This window comes from Balaenoptera musculus, chromosome 4 (assembly GCF_009873245.2).
Source record: "Balaenoptera musculus isolate JJ_BM4_2016_0621 chromosome 4, mBalMus1.pri.v3, whole genome shotgun sequence".
NCBI classification, from domain to species: Eukaryota; Metazoa; Chordata; class Mammalia; order Artiodactyla; family Balaenopteridae; genus Balaenoptera; species Balaenoptera musculus.
Window position 1 is genome coordinate 19,322,994 of NC_045788.1, and position 19,082 is coordinate 19,342,075.

General features: G+C 47.4%; 1 protein-coding gene across 5 annotated transcripts in view; it reads left to right on the forward strand.

Annotated features, from left to right (window-relative positions):
• MRAS (muscle RAS oncogene homolog) overlaps positions 1-19,082 on the forward strand; it is a 59,954-nt gene that overhangs the window by 24,118 nt on the left and 16,754 nt on the right. For all 5 annotated transcript variants that reach the window (XM_036850915.1, XM_036850913.1, XM_036850916.1 and 2 more), the window contains one exon: positions 379-589. In XM_036850915.1, the coding sequence (XP_036706810.1) occupies positions 397-589 (193 nt within the window). In that variant the 5' untranslated portion in view covers positions 379-396. The remainder of the gene's footprint in view (positions 1-378; positions 590-19,082) is intronic.

The window sequence follows — 19,082 nt, forward strand, 5'->3', positions numbered from 1 at the left end:
GCGAACCTCCTTGCCCTCCCTGCTCAGACTAACGCCCACGTGTTTAACTGTACAGGACTAGGGCGGAATTTGATGGTGGAAAAACTTCGTTGACATGGCCTTTGGCTGGTTAAAGGCCGTGTAGCATTATATCCCCAAGACGGGGCCTGGCACATAGTTGACATTCAGTAAATGGTTGAATAAATCATTTTAACAGTTCTTGTCTCTGGGTGAGGGACCTGGGCTAGCACTTTTCTCTTGCATGTCTTCCTTTGCAAAACTTTCTACAACTGGGAGTATTTGTTACTCTGTAAGAAAGGAGGAAACCCCGTGAATATTTTCCCCTGAGTCAGAGAAGAAGAAGCCCCCTGTCTCATTCCACATATCTTGCCTCCCCAGGTCTGACCTACCAGCAACATGGCGACCAGTGCCGTCCCCAGCGACAACCTCCCCACGTACAAGCTGGTGGTGGTGGGAGACGGGGGTGTGGGCAAGAGCGCCCTCACCATCCAGTTTTTCCAGAAGATCTTTGTGCCTGACTATGACCCCACCATCGAAGACTCCTACCTGAAGCATACAGAGATTGACAACCAGTGGGCCATCTTGGACGGTGAGACTCAATGGCAGCCCTGCCTGTGGGTGGGGCGTTAACGCGGGGGTCAGGGAAAGTCGATAGGCTTCAGCAGGGCATGCTAGTTTCTTCTGTGTTGCCATTATGGGATGGTTGGTATGAGGCTGTGTATGTTTTCCAGGGTGAATTCTGAACAACTTTGTGGAAACCAAAATGTGTATTCAACACAGAGGCAAGGCCAGAATCAAGCCAACTCAGTGATGTCATGTTTGTTATTTCTCTCTCATCAGAAGCTCTGATTAACATTTATAGATGTCTCTAGCTGATTAAAAAGGGGGAAATCAATTTTTTCTCTTAATAAGCATAGTTTATTTGATAATTGTCCCTGGGGCGGGGTGGGGAATCTTGATCTGACATTGTGTTTCTAGTTTAGTCTAAGTTGGTCTGGAGTAGCAGTTCTCAAAGTGTGGTAGCCAGGCCAGCTGCAGGGGCACCAGCAGGAAACTTAATCAGAAATGAAAACCCTCAAGCCCTACCAGTTCAGAAATTCTGAGGGTGGAGCCCAGCAACCTGTGTTTTAACAAGCCCTTCAGGTGATGAATTTAGAGAACCACTGTTCTAGATTCTTACTGATTCTTACTTTATACCGTCTGAGTCTCGAAACAAAGAGCTATTAATCATAGAATGTCATTCTAGGAGGGGAGCCTTGAAAACCACTGGGATACAAGTCCTCTATCAGACATGTGATTTGCAAATGTTTTTTCCTAGTCTTTGGCTTGTTTTTTATTCTTTTAACAGTGTCTTTCAAAGACGAGAGTTTTTAATTTTGATGAAGTTCAGTTTATCAGTTTGTTCTTTTAGGTGACTCTCCACCCCGCTTCTGGTGTTGTGTCTGAGAAATCTTTGCCTAACCCAAAGTCACAAAGGTTTTCTCCTATGTTTTCCTTTAGAAGTTTAATGGTTTTAGGTTATACATTTAGGTTTATGATCTACCCTGAATTAATTTTTGTATATGGTATGAGGTATGGGACAAAGTTCATCTTTTTGGTACATGGATATGCAGTTGTCCCAGCACTATTTGTTGAAAAGATTGTCCTTTCCCCACTGAATTGCCTTTTTTGTACCTTTGATGAAAATTGATTGTCCATATATTCTGTTTGATCTATTGTCTGTCTTAACACCAATAGCACACTGTCTTGGTACCTGTAGCTTTATAATAAGTCTTGAAATCAGGTACTGTTAAATCTCCAACTTCATTCTTTTTCTAAGTTGTTTTGGCTAGCCTAGGTCCTTTGCATTTCCGTATGAATTTTAGAATCAGTTAAATTCTAAAATTCTAGATTTTGATTGAGATTGTGTTGATTCATATTCGTATGGATGAATATGAGGAGAATTGACATCCTAACAATGTTGAGCCTTCCAACCCATGAACACAGTATCTCTCTCCATTTATTTAATTCTTCTTTAATTCTTTAATTCACTTATCAATTGTTTTGTAGTTTTGAGTGCATAGGCCTTTTACATATTTTGTCAGATTTATACCTACCTCTGTATTATAAATGATACTGTTTTTTAAATTTCAGTTTTCAATTGTTTATTGCTAGTATATAGAAATACAATAGAATTTTATAAATTGTAACTTGCAGCCTTGCTAATTACTTATTAGTGCTAGTGGCTTTTTTGTAGATTCTATTGGGTTTTCTGCAGAGATGATCATGTCTTTGAGTAAAGATAGTTTTACTTCTTCCTTTCCAATCTGGATGACTTCTATTTCTTTTTCTTGCCTTATTTCATTGACTTAAAGACATGCTTGTCTTGTTCTTGATCTTCAGGAGAAAGCTTTCAGTCTTTAGCATTAAGTATAATGTTAGCTGTAGGGTTTTTATAGATGCCCTTTATCACGTCGAGGAAGTTGCTTTCTATTCCTAGTTTGCTGAGAGTTTTTATCAGGAATGAATGTTGGATATTGTCAAATGCTTTATCTGTGTCTATTGAGATAATCATATGGGTTTTTCTTTTTTAGTCTTTAATATGGTAAATTACATTGATTAATTTTTCTAATGTTAAACCAAGATTGTATTCCTGGGATAAACCCCACTTGGTCATGATATATTATCTTTTTATATATTGTTGGCTTTGATTTGTTAAAAGTTTTTTAGAATTGTTGCATCTATGTTCTTTTTTTAAAATAAATTTATTTTATTTATTTTATTTTTGGCCGCGTTGGGTCCTTGTTGCTGCGCACAGGCTTTCCCTAGTTGTGGCGAGCAGGGGCTACTCTTTGCTGCGGTGCACAGGCCTCTCACTGCGGTGACCTCTCTTTGTCTCGGAGCACAGGCTCCAGGCGTGCGGGCCTCAGCAGTTGTGGCACGTGGGCTCAGTAGCTGCGGCTCGCGGGCTCTAGAGCACAGGCTCAGCAGTTGTGGCGCACGGGCTTAGTTGCTCCGTGGCATGTGTGATCCTCCTGGACCAGGGCTCAAACCCGTGTCCTCTGCATTGGCAGGCCCACTCCCAACCACTGCACTGCCAGTGAAGCCCCATCTGTGTTCTTGAGAGATGTTGGTCTGTAGTTTTATTGTAATGTCTGAGTAGTTCTGGCTTTATAGAATGACTTGGGAAGTATTCTCTCTTTTTCAATTTTCTGGAAGAATTTGAATGACATTGGTATTACTTCTTCCTTAAATGTTTAGTAGAATTCACCTATGAAGACATCTGGGCTTGGAGTTTTCTTAGTGGGAAGGTTTTTAACTGCAAATTCAATTTCTTTAATAGATATAGGGCTATTCAGGTTATCTATTTCTTCTCCAGTGAGCTTTTGTAGTTTGTGCCTTTCAGAAACTTGATCAGTTCATCAGAGTTATCAAATTTATTGGCATCAAGTTCATAATATTCTCTTATTATCCTTTTATATTCCGTAGGATTTGTAGTGATGTTACCTCTCTCATTTTTGATATTGGTAATTTGTGTCTTCTCTCTTTTCCTAATCAGGCTGGCTAGAGATTTATCAATGTCATTGATTTTCACAAAGAACCAGTCCATTGATTTTTCCCATTTAATTCTATTGATTTCCATTCTTATGTTTATTGTTTCCTTTTGCCTTCCTACTTTGGATTTAATTTGCTCTAATTTTTCTAACATCTTAAAGTGGAAGCTGATGTCATTGATTTGAACATTTCTTCTTTAATAAGATATTCATTTTGGTGCTATAAATTCCCCCTAACTACTCATTTAGCTGTATCCCACAAATTTTAATATGTTGTGTTTTCATTTTCCTTAGGTTAAAAATACTTTCTAAGTTCCCTTTTGATATCTTCTTTGACCCTTAGGTTATTTAGAAGTGTTTATTTAGTTGCAACTATTTAGGAATTTTCCAGAGATCTTTCTGTCATCGATTGCTATTTTAATTTCATTGTGTCAGAAAACATACAGTATATTATTTGAATTCTTTAAAACTTATTGAGGCTTGTTTTATGACTCAGGATATGGTCTATCTTGGTAAATATTCCATGTGCACATGAAAAAAATGTGTATTCCACTATGTTGGGTGGGGTGTTCTATGAATGTCAACCAGATCAAGCTGGTAGTGTTCTCTAAGTCTTCTGTATCCTTACTGATCTTCTGTCTACTTGTACTGTCAATTATTGAGAGAGGGGTGTTGAATTTCACAGTTTAATTGTGGACTTGCCTATTTTTTTCCTTTTAGTTCGATCAGTTTTTGCTGCATGTATTTTGACACTCTGTTGTTAAGTGCATAAATGTTTAGGATGGATCATCTTCTTGATGAATTGACCTTTTTATTTTTATAAAATGACATTCTTTATCCCTGGGTTTCAACACTGTGGCCTAGAAGCTCTCTCAGGGCAGTAAGCTGGGAAGCTGAACGTTCATAGGTGCCTTTCCCTGTTTTTTGTTTGTTTGTTTGTTTGTTTTGGCCTCGGCTTGCAGGATCTCAGTTCCCCAACCAGGGATTGAACCCAGGCCACAGCAGTGAAAGCCCAGAATCCTAACCACTAGGCCACCAGGGAACTCCCATGCCTTCCCCTACTTTGTATCCCATCTCTCAGGGGTCACCATCCTTAGTTGCCTGATGTCCAGTGTCTTGAAATCCAGTTTCATATATTTTGTCTGTTTTTTGGTTGTTTAGGTGAGAAGGTAAATCTGGTCCCCAGTACTCCATCTTGGCCAGAACCAGAACCAAATCATCACTCTAAAAAAATAGAACAACTTTGTGTATATACTTAAAAAAACACTGACTTGTACACTTTAAAAGGGCAAATATTATGGTATTTGAATTTGATTTAATTAATTCTAAAAAGCATCCCTTAGGGTTTGTCTGCCGCCCTGGAACTTGGAACCGTTCCACCAGGTGCCAAGCACATTCTCACCTTGGGGATTTGTGTCTGGTGTTCTCTCTGCCCAGCACTTTCTTCCTGCAGAAAGACAGTCTCCTTCATTTAGCTCTCCGTTCAAATGTCCCTTTGTCTGAGAGGTCTTCCCCACACTAGTACCCACCCCACCCCTGTCACTTCTGTCCCCTTGCCTAACTGTTTTTCTTTATTCTACCTTTTACTGTTGAACATATATTTATATGTGTTCAATATATTTATTTGTTTGTTTGAGTTTCTGTCACTCCCCACTAAAAAGTAAAGTTATGAGAGCAGGGACTTTATTTTATTTACTGCTACATTCTCAACCTCTAGAATACTGCTTGGCTCATAGTAGGTCCTCAGTAAATGTCTGTGGAATGAGTGAACGAATGAGTCCTGAGCAATATATGTGCAATCATAGGTTTGATGTGCTAGCTATATTATTTGGCAACTGACATCAAAATAAATATATATAACCATTGAAATTAAAAACATTTGTGTACTTTCTAAAATCATCTCATGCATCACCCATTTGAATATATACCACTCTTTGGGATATACTGAGTTAAAGAAATGTAAACAGTTTCTTTACTGCAGGGCTTGAAAGAACTTTCAATATACAAACATATGTTATAAGTATATTGGAAGAATATATTGTCCTTAGGGTTTCCCAAAGGACCGTTTTTTTGCACATCATTCTGGGCTAGTTCCACAGAAAACATTCTGAAAAGCATTGCATAATGCATGTAAGAGAGTAATGTCATGCCTGGTTCAATAAATATTATTTCTATCTACTGCCATATTAACTTCTCTAACTTTTTTTTTTAAATGGTAGAGATATTTTTTTAATGTTTATTTATTTATTTATTATTTATTTGGCTGCACCGGCTCCTTACCACATGGCTCCTGAGTTGCTGCAGGTGGGCTCCTTAGTTGTGGCATGCAGACTCTTAGTTGTGGCATGCATGTGGGATCTAGTTCCCTGACCAGGGATTGAACCCGGGCCCCCTGCATTGGGAGCACGGAGTCTTAACCACTGCACCACCAGGCAAGTCCCTCTAACATTTTTTATAAGTAACTTTGGATATTAGATTACCCAAAGTTGTTTCTAGAAAAAAAATTTTTTTTCCTCAAGAGTGGTTTTAGGAAGATTTGGGGATAACATTTATAGCAGTGGAGGAAGCAGGGCCACAGCATTACTTTATAAGCGTGAATTTGCAGAGCTTGTGTTCTGAAGCTCCTGGGCTCCCCTTAGGTGCTACACCTCTGATCCTGCCCCCAGAATCAGGCCTCATTTAGGGCATTGCCCACCCAGGCCTGCCTCAGGAGTAGATACTGGATTCCCAGATTAGCACATTTCTCTACTCAATTAGGTCTTGTTTTAAGAAAAGAAAGGCTTAAAGCATTACAGCTAAATACTAATTAGTCTGGCATTTAAAAGGATGTCCCATATTTGGGGAACTTTAATCAAAGGCTGGTTGTATTCAGGCTTGGGTGTAACTCTGACCCCTACTGGGGCTGAGTTCTCCTGGGGTTGTTGGCTACCCTGGGATGGACGGGACTGTCCCTGACATCCTGCTTCCCTGGATCCCACAGCATCCTGGGGGAGGTGCTAAGCCTGGGATGCCTGCCAAGCACTCTGAACTCTGGGGTTTCTCTTCTTCCAAATTCAGAAAGAGCAAAACATGGCAGCTTGATAATGATGATGAACAGGAGGAGACAATAATGATATCTGTTGGGCAGTTACTGTGTAGAAGGCCCATGCTATGTACTTTTCATCCTTACAAACACTATTGTGGTAGCTACTTTTGTTATCACTATAAAAATAAAGCACGGAGGGAGTCACACAGCCAGCAACGGTTTCAACTTCCCTTTGTCTCCTATACTCTCCATCAGTGTGGCTGGGTGGGAAAACCTCTCCCACCTCACACAGTTGGTCCCTGTGCCTCTGGGAATGGAGTTGAAATCCCAGGGAGAAGGGGGCGTGGCCTGGATTATCAGGGTCGGCAGACACACGCACCTGCCCTTCCAGCTCCTTGCCCAAGGTCTTCAGAGGACCAGGGGCTCCAGTTCTGATCTGAATCTCAGAGCAGAGATGCTCAAGCTTGCTCAGGGGGCCTTCTCTGTGGTTTCCACACTGAAGAGTCTCACAGTCTTCCCACTTACAAACCTATTTCTTGTTGTCTTTCAAGGGGTCTCATTGCCCTGGTGCTTGCAGAATCTACAGGAGATGGCCGACCTCAGGGGCCAGCAGCCAGGCTCCCCAGTGTCTGTGGGGCCCCCCAACTTTGGAGCAAGCCTGCTCTGTGTTCTTTCCCACAAGGGTTCGGGACCTTTGTCTCACCTTCCAGTGTTAAGGGCCCAACTCTGGGGGCATTGCCTCCTCATCATCGGGGTCCCACCTCTGTGCTGTGGGGCTGCATCGGCTCCCCGTCTCCCTCTTCGGGGGTCTGTGACTTTGGACCCCCGTCACCCTGTCAGCTGTATGACTCCCCGTAACCCAGTTCTCTGGCTTCATGAATCAGGAAGACCTGAGCCTTAGTCAAAGTCCTGGAGTTTTGTGTTTGTTTTTGTTTCTGTTTTTATTGTGGTAAAATATACATAATTGTAAAACTGACCATCTTAAGCATGTTTAAGTGGACAGTTCTGTGGCATTCAGTACATTCATATTGCTCTGCAACCATCACCCCCCATCCATCTTCAGAACATTTTCATCTCCTCCAGCTGAAACCCTGTACCTGCCAAACAACAGCTCCTATTCCCCATCATCCCCAGCCCCCGGCAACGCCCATTCTACTTTCTGTCTCTATGGTTTTGACTACCCTAGGGACCTCGTACGAGTGGAATCATACAATATCTCTCTGTGACTGGCTTATTTCACTTAACCACGTGGTTCGCCCATGTTCTAACATGTGCCAGAATTCCCTTCCTTTTTAAGACTGAATAATATTCCATTTTATGCATCTACCACATTTTGTTGAGCCTTTCATCCGGCAATGGACATTTGCATTTTGGCCATCGTGGACAATGCCGCTGTGCACGTGGGCGTACAAATATCTGCTCCAGTCCCCGCTTTCACTTCTTTTGTCTTGGAGTGCTTGCCTGCCTGTTCTTCCTGTCTGTTTGGAGCTGGAAGGTTCCTGAGCGCTGTGGTGTCGGCCCCCTTTACTTTACACCTGAGGAAACTGCAGTGCGGATGGAGAAGTGACTTGCCGGGGTCAGACCTCTCTAGAGGCAGAGCCGGGCCTAGGACCTCCTCACTCTGCCAAGTACATCCCGTCCTGTCAGCCTGCCTCCCCCTCTGGCCCAAGCCTCAGGCCTGCAGGGTAGGATGTTGACCAAATCTTCTGCCCACGTAACAATTTGGGCCTTCCCACCCACGTGGCTGCCAGCCCCGCCCTCTGCCCAGCCAGCCTCTGGAAGCTGGCATCTTTATTCCATCGTCAGAGGACAGTGGCCTCCGGACACCCCTTCCCACCTAGGGGCTCTTGGGCCCCGCTCTGCAGCCACTCTGTCCCCGGCAAGGGCTCAGTCTCTGCAAAGAGCGAAAACCCTGGCTCCCCTCCTGCACCCTCAGAAGCTGGGACGTTTCCACCCTGGCTTCTGCCCAAACCACAGACACAAGTGCTGTTGTCTTCACGGAGGGGCCCGGACCTGGCTCTTCCCCGAACACTTGAATCCACATTCTTTCTGGGAAGGTGGGGGGGAGGAGGACGTGGGTAGGGCAGCAAGAGTACAGGAACACTTACTGAGAGTTTTTTCTGAGCTGGGGGCTTTGCATGGTGGGCTCTATGCTCAGCAGCCCTTAGGCCAGCTTCAGAGTAGACCCCTCCTTGTGGCCCCCACTAAGAGGGGGGTACGGGCAGAGCTGGCCGTCCTTCCACCCGTCCTCCCCTTTCCCTGCCCACAGTGATGTGGGAGGGATTTCCCTCTTTCTTTTCCTCTCTGAGGGAGCATGGCCGCTGGCCTGAGATTATGCAACTCAGCCCTGCAGGCCTCCTGCCTGACCCTTTATCTCACCTCCGTCAGCCATCACTGCTTTAAGGCTTCCAGTGACGCAGAGCTCACTCATCTCCAAGGTGCCTGGGGCAGTGCTTGCTGGAAGAAAGCCCTTCCTTACCCTGACGGCTGGTCACTGTTGCTCCTCTGCCCTCAGCAGTGTTAGCAGCTACTGCTGGACAGGTGCGGGAGCAGGAGGTCTGGGTTCCCAGGGGGAGGGCTCTTGGGGACACAGGGTAGCAGCGGTGGCAGCAATTTTCCGATGGTACCGAAGTATTTTACCATTTTACCCACTGGTGCAGTAGCACTGGTGTGTACTGGCCGAAGAGCAGCTGTGCTCACCTGTAAAGTGAAGACACTAATCTCAATTTAGCAGGATTGCTACAAGGATGAAATAAAGCAGTCCCCGTCAAGCACTTAGCACAGGGTCTGGCCAGTACGCAGCAGTACTACTGTACCAGTGGGTAAAATGGTGAAATACTTTGGTACCATTGTAAAATTGCTGCCAGCGCTGCCACCCTGTGTCCCCAAGAGCCCTCCCCCTGGGAACCCAGACCTCCTGCTCCCACACCTGTCCAGCAGCCGTGATTGGTCGGTCAGGGCCCTGCAGGGGAAGGAACTAAGACTCAGAGGGGTGAAATAACAAGTCCAAGGTCACACAGCTAATTAGCACCCCATTCCCTCTGACCCTGAAGCCAAGGATATCTTGCTCTATGCTCGTCTTAGCCCCACTAGCCAGCCTGGGAGCTGAGGGACCGGCCATCAGCCAGTGACCTAGAGTCGGTTCGGCAGGGCTGAGTGATGAAGGTCTGAGTGCAGCGTGCGCCCCTCCCCCTTCAAAGTCACAGCACAGTCTGGGGGTCATTCCAAGCTTGTCAGCACCCCAAACCCCAGGTTTTCCTCTTGCTCACCTTGCTGACAATCAGGTCCTAGACTCCTGCAGTGAATTTTGGGTTTTGCCCTGATTTCAGAACTTCGAGTTAATCCCTGTTAGAAGTCACGCGACCAGTCTGCGCTAAGCGCACCAGCCCGGTCAGTAGATTTGAGATCTCACCTGTCTGCCCTTGTGTTGGGTGAGGCTGCCAGCCTGTTGTCACCAGGCCCCAGGTCCGAGTGACTGGGGGCTCCTCTTTCCCTTGGGCACAGACAGCCTCTGGACCAAGACCACCTGCCCTCATCGGTGGGGTCTGTGCCCAAATGGGAGAGAGCCTCATAGCTGCTGACTCCCTAACTATCCCTTAGGGAGTTTGGGATTGACATGTACATGCTGCTATATTTAAAATGGATAACCAACAAGGACCTACGGTATAGCACAGGGAACTCTGCTCAGTATCATGTAACAACCTAAAGGGGAAAAGAATTTGAAAAAGAACAGATACATGTATATGTATAACTGAATCACTTTGCTGTGCACCTGAAACTAACACAACAGTGTTAATCAACTATACTCCAATATAAAACAAAAAGTTAAAAAAAAAAAAAGAAACATCACAGATTGTATGCTCCTTCAGGAGAGAGACTTTGCCCACCATTGTATCTCTGGTGCCAGCAGCGCCTATTAGGTGCTTAGTTATTGTTTGTTGAGCGAGGGAGGGAATGCAGCACCTTGTGAAGCTCAGCACATAGAAAGCCTCGGCAATGCTTTTGTTGCTAGGGCTGTTCTAATATGATTTATGTTCACAAGGTGGCTTGGTGCTTTCAAGAATAGGTCCTATCACATGTGCAGATGAGGGGTCACTGACGCATCTGCCTGCATCTGGGGAGGTCCAGAGTGAGGCTTAAGCCCCTGCCTTGGAGCTTCCACCTCTCCCCTCCAGCGTTGTGTGGATCGGTCCCCGAGACTTATGCATGTGGGACTGTTCACTAGTTCATTCTAGAAATACTTCTGGGTGCCTGTTGCCGTCTTTGGGGCGCTTTGCGTGCAGCAGTTGGCAAAGCCGGGGCCCTGCTCTCATGAAGCTTCTGGTAGAATGGGGGAGACAGGACATAAACGAATATGTACTGTGTCAGGTGGTGATGAATGCTGTGAAGGAGAATGAGGCAAGGTAGAAGGGAATAGACAGTGAGGAAGGGGTTGCTGTCTTATCTGTGCCCATTAGGGAAGGCCTTCCTGATGAGGTGGTGTTGGAACAGAGACCTGAAGGGGAAAGCTGTGCCTGTACCTGGGGGGAGAGAATCTTGTACAGAGAATCTGGTGCAAAGGCCCTGAGGCAGGGATGTGTTTGGGGAAAGCTAGGAGGCTAGAGTGCAGAGGAAGTGAGAGAGAAGCTAATAGGAGACTTCAGGGAGATAGCTAGGGGGCAGTGATCTTCTAGGGCCTTGTAGGGAAATAAGCCACTGGAGGGTTTTGAGCAGAGGACGGGCATGGTCTGACCGATGTTTAAAAGGCTCACTCTGGCCGTGGTGTGGACAATAGACCAGAGAGGAACCAGGGCAGAACTAGGGAGACCAGTTAATAGGCTCCTGATGGTAGACTAGGGCATCGATAAAGGAGGTGGTGAGAAGGAGTTAGAGTCTGGATGTATTTTAAGGAGGAAATAACAGAATTTGTTGACGGAGTATGTGGGATGGGGTAGGAGTACGGAGGGAAGAGCCTTTGACCTGGACAACTGGTAGAGTAGAGTTAAGTTTATCAAGATTAGGAAGACTGATAAATCAGCTGTACTTGAATAAAATAAATTTTTAAAAAAGGTTAGAAAGACTGGTAAAAGCAAGTTTGAGGGAAAAATTAAGAGTCTAATTTTGGATGTGTTAAATCTGAGATGCCTTTCACACATACAAATAAAAGTCAAACCAGCACCTGGGGTCTGAGTCTGGAGTAAGGGGAGGTGTGCAGGCTGGAGATGGAAACTTGGGAGTTGCCACATAAAGCCATGAGACAGGAGACCTCTGAGAAAGTGAACGTGTTTAGAGACGGGGTCCCGGAACTGAGCGCAGGGACCCACTGATGCTCAGAGAGTGATTAGGGTCAGAGAAGAAGCAAGATAGAGTGACATACCAAGGCCAAGTGCAGAAGGCTCTTCAAACAGGAGGGAACCATCAAGTGCATCAGATGCTGGCGAGTGACCCAGTGGGATGAGGACCGCGAAGTGTCCACTGGATTTAGTGACACGGAGGTCATGGTGACTTGACAAGCTCAGCTTTGATAGAGTGGCCTGATTACGGTGGGTTCAAGAGAGAGTGGAGAAGAGGAAGGGCAGGCAGTAAAAACAGATCAGTCAAGGAGTGTGGCTGTAAAGAGGACTAGAGAAATGGACAGCAGCTGGGAGGTGTGAGACACCTTCCAAATAGGCAAATCCAGAAAGACAGAAAGGAGATGAGTGGCTTGGGGACTGTGGGGAGGGGCTTTTTATTTTTAATTTTTTCGCCTTTATCTTTGTTCATTTTTTTTAAGGTGAAAGAAATTATACCATGTTTACATACTGATGGAAATGAACCAATAGGGAAATGGATGATGCAGGAGGGGGAGGGGACAAAATAGCAGCAATGCCCTTCCATGGGTGACGGGGGACAGGATCCAGTGGGCAGCTGGAGGGATGGTCTTGGTCAGGAGTAGGCCGGGGCATTCACCGCAGAGAGGGGAAGGCACAGCACGCATTTCAGAGAAGGGAGGTGGGTTTTTTCCTTCAAAATTTAGATACAATTCACATGTAAAATCCCCCCCTTTTAAAGCGTACAGTTCAGTGGCTGAGAGTATATACAGAAAGGTGTGCAATCACAAACTGCTGATAGATTTCACAGATCAGCACGCACTGCAGTCACCACTGTCTCATCCTCAGCCTTTTCATCACCCTCCAGAAAACTCACACCCGTCATCCGTCATTCCCCCCACCCTCCCCTCCCCCCAGCCCCCAAGCCACTCATCTCCTTTCTGTCTTTATGGATTTGCCTATTCTGGACATCTCACATATGTGGAATCACATAACATGTGACCTTTGTGTCTGGCTTCTGTCCTCTAGCACAGTGCTTTCAAGGTTCATCCATGTTGTAGCGTGTCTCAGAATTTCATTCCTTTTTACGTGTGAATAATATTCTAGTACAGCTGATCCTCGAACAACGTGGTGGTTAGGGGTACCGACCTCCCTCGCAGTTGAAAATCTGCGTATAACTTTTGACTCCCCGGAAACTTAACTACTAATAGCCTGCTACTGATCAAAGCCTTTACCAATAACATAAACTGTCGATTAGCATGTATTTTATATGTTATATATATTATATACTGTATTTTTACAATAAAGTAAGCTAAAGAAAATGTTATTAAGCAAATCATAAGGAAGAGAAAATACATTTACAGTACTGTACTGTATTTATCGATACCATAAGTTTATGTCATCTGTTTATATCTGTCTGTCGGTACCTACATCACTTTTGTCTTATAGGATACAAAGCACTGTAGATATTATATGTGTTACTAACACTAAACATCAAAAATGAAAGGATAATATGAAAAAAGTTCATATTTATACACAGGTATAATGATTCATGCATTGATAACAAAGAAGCAGCGACATGAGCACTTTATGGTAGCCTAGTGTAACCGATACAATTGTTTCCCAGCAGCCTAGCTTTTACACTAATGAATGAATCGTTATAAAGTTTTTACAGCATACAGTATTACAGTCATATTCATAATACAGTACTGGAAACACTGTTACATTTTTTTAGAAACCACTTACTTGTGATGATAGACTGATATGCAGTTTCTCTAATTACAATCTGAGGCGGGGAAGAGATATATTGTGCAGTTATGTAATTCTTTGAAAGCAAAGTTATAAAACAATAAGAAAACTAACAGATTAGTAATTTTAAATATCACTCACCTTATGCCTACTGTAAGGATAGGCTATCCACTTCAGTACAAGTTTTGCACACGATGTTCTACACATATATATATATATTTTTAATTTTATTTATTTATTTATTTATTCTTGGCTGTGTTGGGTCTTCGTTTCTGTGCGAGGGCTTTCTCTAGTTGCGGCGAGCGGGGGCCACTCTTCATCGCGGTGCGCGGGCCTCTTCACTGTCACGGCCTCTCTTGTTGTGGAGCACAGGCTCCAGACGCGCAGGCTCAGTGGTTGTGGCTCACGGGCCCAGTTGCTCCACGGCATGTGGGATCTTCCCAGACCAGGGCTCGAACCCGTGTCCCCTGCATTGGCAGGCAGATTCTCAACCACTGCGCCACCAGGGAAGCCCCACACATATATTTTTGTATATTTACTTATTTATTTATTTTAAACTTCAGCTTTCTTTTTTTTTATTTTATTTATTTTTGGCTGCGTTGGGTCTTCATTGCTGCGCACAGGCTTTCTCTAGTTGTGGTGCGTGGGGGCTACTCTTTGTTGCAGTGCACAGGTTTCTCATTGCGGTGGCTTCTCTTGTTGCAGAGCACAGGCTCTAGGCACGCGGGCTTCAGTAGTTGTGGCTTGCAGGCTCTAGAGTGCAGGCTCAGTAGTTGTGGTGCATGGGCTTAGGTGCTCCACAGCATGTGAGATCTTCCCAGACCAGGGCTCAAACCCATGTCCCTTGCATTGGCAGGAGGATTCCTAACCACTGCGCCACCAGGGAAGCCCTTTGTATATTTATTGAAAAGAATCCCCGTATAAATGGTATAAATAGACCTGCTCAGTTCAAACCTGTGCTGTTCAAGGGTCAGCTGTATATGGAGGGACGACATTTTGTTTATCCATCCATCAGTTGATGGACGCTTGGGTTGTTGCCACTTTGGGTCTATGATGAATAATGCTGCTGTGGGCATTGGTGTGCCAGTTTTTGTGCGGACATGTGTTTTCAGTTCTCTTGGGTACACCCCTGGGAGCGGAATTGCTGGGTCGTGTGGTAACTCTGTTTAACATTTTGAGGAACTGCAAAACTGTTTTCTAAAGTGGCTGTCTCATTTTACTTTCCTCACCTGCAGCGTATGAGGCTTCTGCTGTCTCCAGGGCAGGTTGGTTTGGAAACTTGTGGAGTTTAGCTCCTGATGATCTGTTTCTGATCCTCAGCTGGGGGTGGAGGCTTGAGGAGAGAGGAAACGGTGGGAAATGGTGACCTGGGAATGGAGGGACCGGTTGGGGACGTGTTTAGATTTACTGGGTGTTCTAAGGGTGCCCTGCAAGCTGCTCTAAGGGAACCAGGCCAGCTCAGCCGAGCTCTCTCCTCCTGGCTCCACGTGGCTGCCCAGGGGCAGGTGTGGAGTAGGTGAACGGTTTGGGGTGACCAGGTGGGGGTGGGGGGAGGAGGCATAGCCTCCAGGCCTTTGTCTTCCATCCCCACAAACCTCAGGTGTTCCGTCCTCACCCCTCCTTTTAGGCCTGCCCCTCTCCACAGGCCTTGGGGACACTGCTGCCAGCTCTTCACTCAGGGCCCGGCAGCGCCGGGCCGGGACCCAGACACGCTTGGGTTCAGATCATGCCTCTGCTGCTCATCAGCAGTAGGAAGCTGAGCAGGTCCCAACCCTGCCCTGCCTCAGTTTCTCCCCTTGTAAAATTCCCCCCCTCCCCACAGTGGTGGTGAGGTGGAAACGGGGTCTCAGGCCAGTGCTTCGCCTCCCTGTTCCTCTCCATGGCCAGGCCCCTCCTAGGCCCCCGTCTGTCTCTGGGATGCTCCTGGGTCCCTGGTTACACAGGTGAGCCCCGCTGCTGCTCTTTCCCTTCTTTCTTCTCTCCCCTCCCTGAGAACGACATGGAGGCGGGGTGCGGGGAGGTCCAGGCTCCTCTAAGAATCCCACAGAGCCATGGATCCCCTCCCTGAAAGGGTGTGCACCCACACATGCAATGTGCCCACCAAGTCCGTGAATCTGTGGGCCTCATGGGAACATCTCCCAAGACCTCCCCCACTTTACCCCACTCCCGCAGCTGCAGCGGTGTGGTCATGAGAACAAGTGTCCCCTGGGGCCGGTGGCCAGCACTTTTCCCCTGGGGTCAGCCAGTCAAGGTTGGGGCCACTGCCAGAGGGAATCTTCCCCCATCGCCAGGGAGCCAGCTGGCGCCTGCCACGGGATTTTAGCTCCCTCCCCTTAGAGCGGCCTGGCTCCCACACTGGGCCAGCACTTCGGAGGAGAAAGCGGCCCTTTTTCTGGGAACAGTGCCTGGTCGATGCATCCAGCCCTCTGCCCGGCACCCAGCCTACCCCATACACACCCTCTCCCAGAAAGGGGAGGCTTCATCACTACTGATCCTCAACTAGGTGGCATTTCTTAATGGGAGTCTTTTCTTAGGAAGAGCACAGGCTTCGCTGTCTGACTGCCCTGAAAAATGGGCACATCCCTCCTGCCTTGCACAGTGGGCCCGTGCGTAAGAGGGGTATAGAAAACACCACGCACCGTCCTTGCAGGCATATTATCTCCAGAAATTGTCGTCTGTGTTGCTTCATATTCCAGAACCCTTACTTCACCCTGAAGTGTGAGTTATAGGACTTTAAAAGTCTGTTTTTAGCGGTTTCCCTTACAGCTGGCGTGGGCTGTTTGAACACAATAACTACATTTCCTGTAGCGTGCGTGCGACTTGTCCAGTCATTCTGTAAATATTTTTTGAGCCCTTCACTGGGTGCTGAAGCTTTTGGGGGACCCAGGGAAATGAAAGCCAGACTCCCACGCTCTGGGGCTCCACCACCTGGTGGGGAGCTGAGCCCGGCCTAGAGGCACAGTCTGGGAGGAACCAGAGCCACACACACCAGCAAGGGTGCAAAGACAGAGGTCGGAGATCGGAGGCCGGCGGGGCCCTCAGGAGAGGAGGAGGGCTGTAGCCCTTCTGGAGGGCAGCTGGGGGAGCCCCGAGAGGGCATTCTGGTTGGAGTCATGGCTGGGCAAAGGCCTGGAGCCGAGACACAGCCCAGCCAGATCCACACCCTCTGGTTGAAGCAAACAGCCTGGATGAGCTGAGGCAGCTGGGCCCTGGGGAGCTGGAGCGCCCTGCTCCCCAGCGTGTGGCCTTGAGCAGATCCCTTTAACTCCCTGGGCCTCAGTTTTCTCATCTGTGCAAGGGGGACAGTAATACCTTCTTTCCAGGGCCATGAAAAGGACTGCAAGGACGTGTGTGTATAAAGCCCCAGCACGGCGCTTGCTGCCAGTCGGAACAGTGAGTGGGACTACGCTTAGCCAAAGAGCTTGGACTGTACCCTGAGCTGTGGGCCAATGTCAGAGCCACCAGACCCCTTGCCAGGGTTTGCCTCCCTCTGGGAGCCCTGGAGGAGGAGGAGGAAGGAGAGGGAGAGACCTAGGGAGGGGGGGAAGGGGGGAGGGTTCAGCAGGGACCCAAGCAGGTCCTCCATGCTGGCTGCCCGCCTGCCTGGGGCCCCATCCCCGCCAGCATGTGGGCTTGGCTTCTGAATCCACCCGATCCAAGAACGGCTCCAGGGTTTCCACTTAAATCCTCCTCAGCAGCACTGCAGGGCCCGTCCACCCCCGGGTGGGAAGACTGGGGCAGGGCAGATGGAGATGCACAGCACTGGCCCCCTCTGTCTCTCTCCTCCCTCCTTCTCCAGTCCGGCTGCCTCGGTCTGTCCCTGTCTCTGTCTGTCTGCCCGTCTGTCTCCCTCACACATGCACACATTGGCAGAACACCTCTCACAGTGACTAATACTTTCTGTCTCAGGAGTCCTCCTACCTTCATGACATCAGGCATGGGGGATGCAGGCAGAATCATGATTTTTTTTCAAGCATAGCTGCCCATTTTTTGCAGCATCCCCAGAAGTCTTGGAGGCAGAGCTGCTGACCAGGGGCCTGTGACCAGGCTTTTGCAGGATATGTGGAGGGGAGGGGTGGGCAAAGGGTGGACCCCAAACCAGACAAGGCCCAGCTCGGCCCCCACTCCTCCCTGGTTGAACCTGCCTTCCTGGGGCCCAAGGTTTGGAATTTCCAAGGCGCCCTCAACTCTGCTCTCTCCCCTTGGCCCCCATTCCCTGTGTTCCATGTCCTCGGGGTGCCCCTGTTCATTCTTTCCCCTCCCTCTGACGCACACTGCCTTTGCTTACACCCTGGTAGCCTCTGCTCGGGTTGCGCCTCCACCTCTTCACAAGCACCCTCCTTCAGCCCCCTCCCTCTTTGGATGCCAAACTCTCTCTCCTCTGACTACGTCTCTTTCCTTTCTGGACCTTCAATAGCTCCCCAGTGCCCACCAAGTTCTAACATTTTAGTTTAGGATCCAAGGTCCCAGCCTCTGATCTCCCTGTCTCCTCTTTCTCCCTCCTCTTCCCAACACAGATCTTTTCCCCCAGCGCACCGGCCTCCTCACTGCTCTCTCCTTTCCAGCCCCCGGGCCCTTGCTCGTGCTGTTCCTCTGCCTCCGAGGCCCTTCTCCAGGCTCTGTCTCTTTATGTCAAATTCTATTCTTCTGACAAACGTCCTCTCTTCGATAAATGTCCTCTCTTCGCTAAAACCTTCCATTATCCCTCCAGGCCGAAGGGACCCACCCCTTCTCTAGATCTCCAGTAATATGTATCACTTTCTGTCCTGTGTTGTTATTTTTCTTTAAGTATCAGCCCAGCTAGCCTCTAAGTACCTTAAGAGGGAGATGCATCTTATTCTTTAACCACCCAAAGTACCAAGCAGCAGAGGGGTTGGTACCGAGTAAGTGCTCAGAAAATAATTGGCAAATGGATGGCTGTACCTCTTAGGGTCACACATGCAGGATGCTTCTGTCCCCCAAAGGTGGGGCGGGCCTGGCGGTCACCACACACCCATGTGCTATTTCTGTCCAGGCTGTTATTAGGATTATGCTAGGCTCTTACAATGAGCTAGAAAGTTCCTATATTTTTCTTGCTCTGGAACAATTTGTAGATTACAAGACTAGCTTTGGGCTCCTCGTGGGGTAGTTTTTGTCTCTTCAGTTTTTTTGTTTTTTGTTTTTTTTAAATAAATAAGTATTTATTTATTTATTTATTTATCTATGGCTGTGTTGGGTCTTCGTTTCTGTGCGAGGGCTTTCTCCAGTTGCGGCAAGTAGGGGCCACTCTTCATCGCAGTGCGCGGGCCTCTCATTATCGCGGCCTCTCTTGTTGCGGAGCACAGGCTCCAGACGCGCAGGCTCAGTAATTGTGGCTCACGGGCCTAGTTGCTCCGCGGCATGTGAGATCCTCTCAGACCAGGGCTCGAACCCATGTCCCCTGCATTAGCAGGCAGATTCTCAACCACTGCGCCACTAGGGAAGCCCTTGTCTCTTCAGTTTCATTGA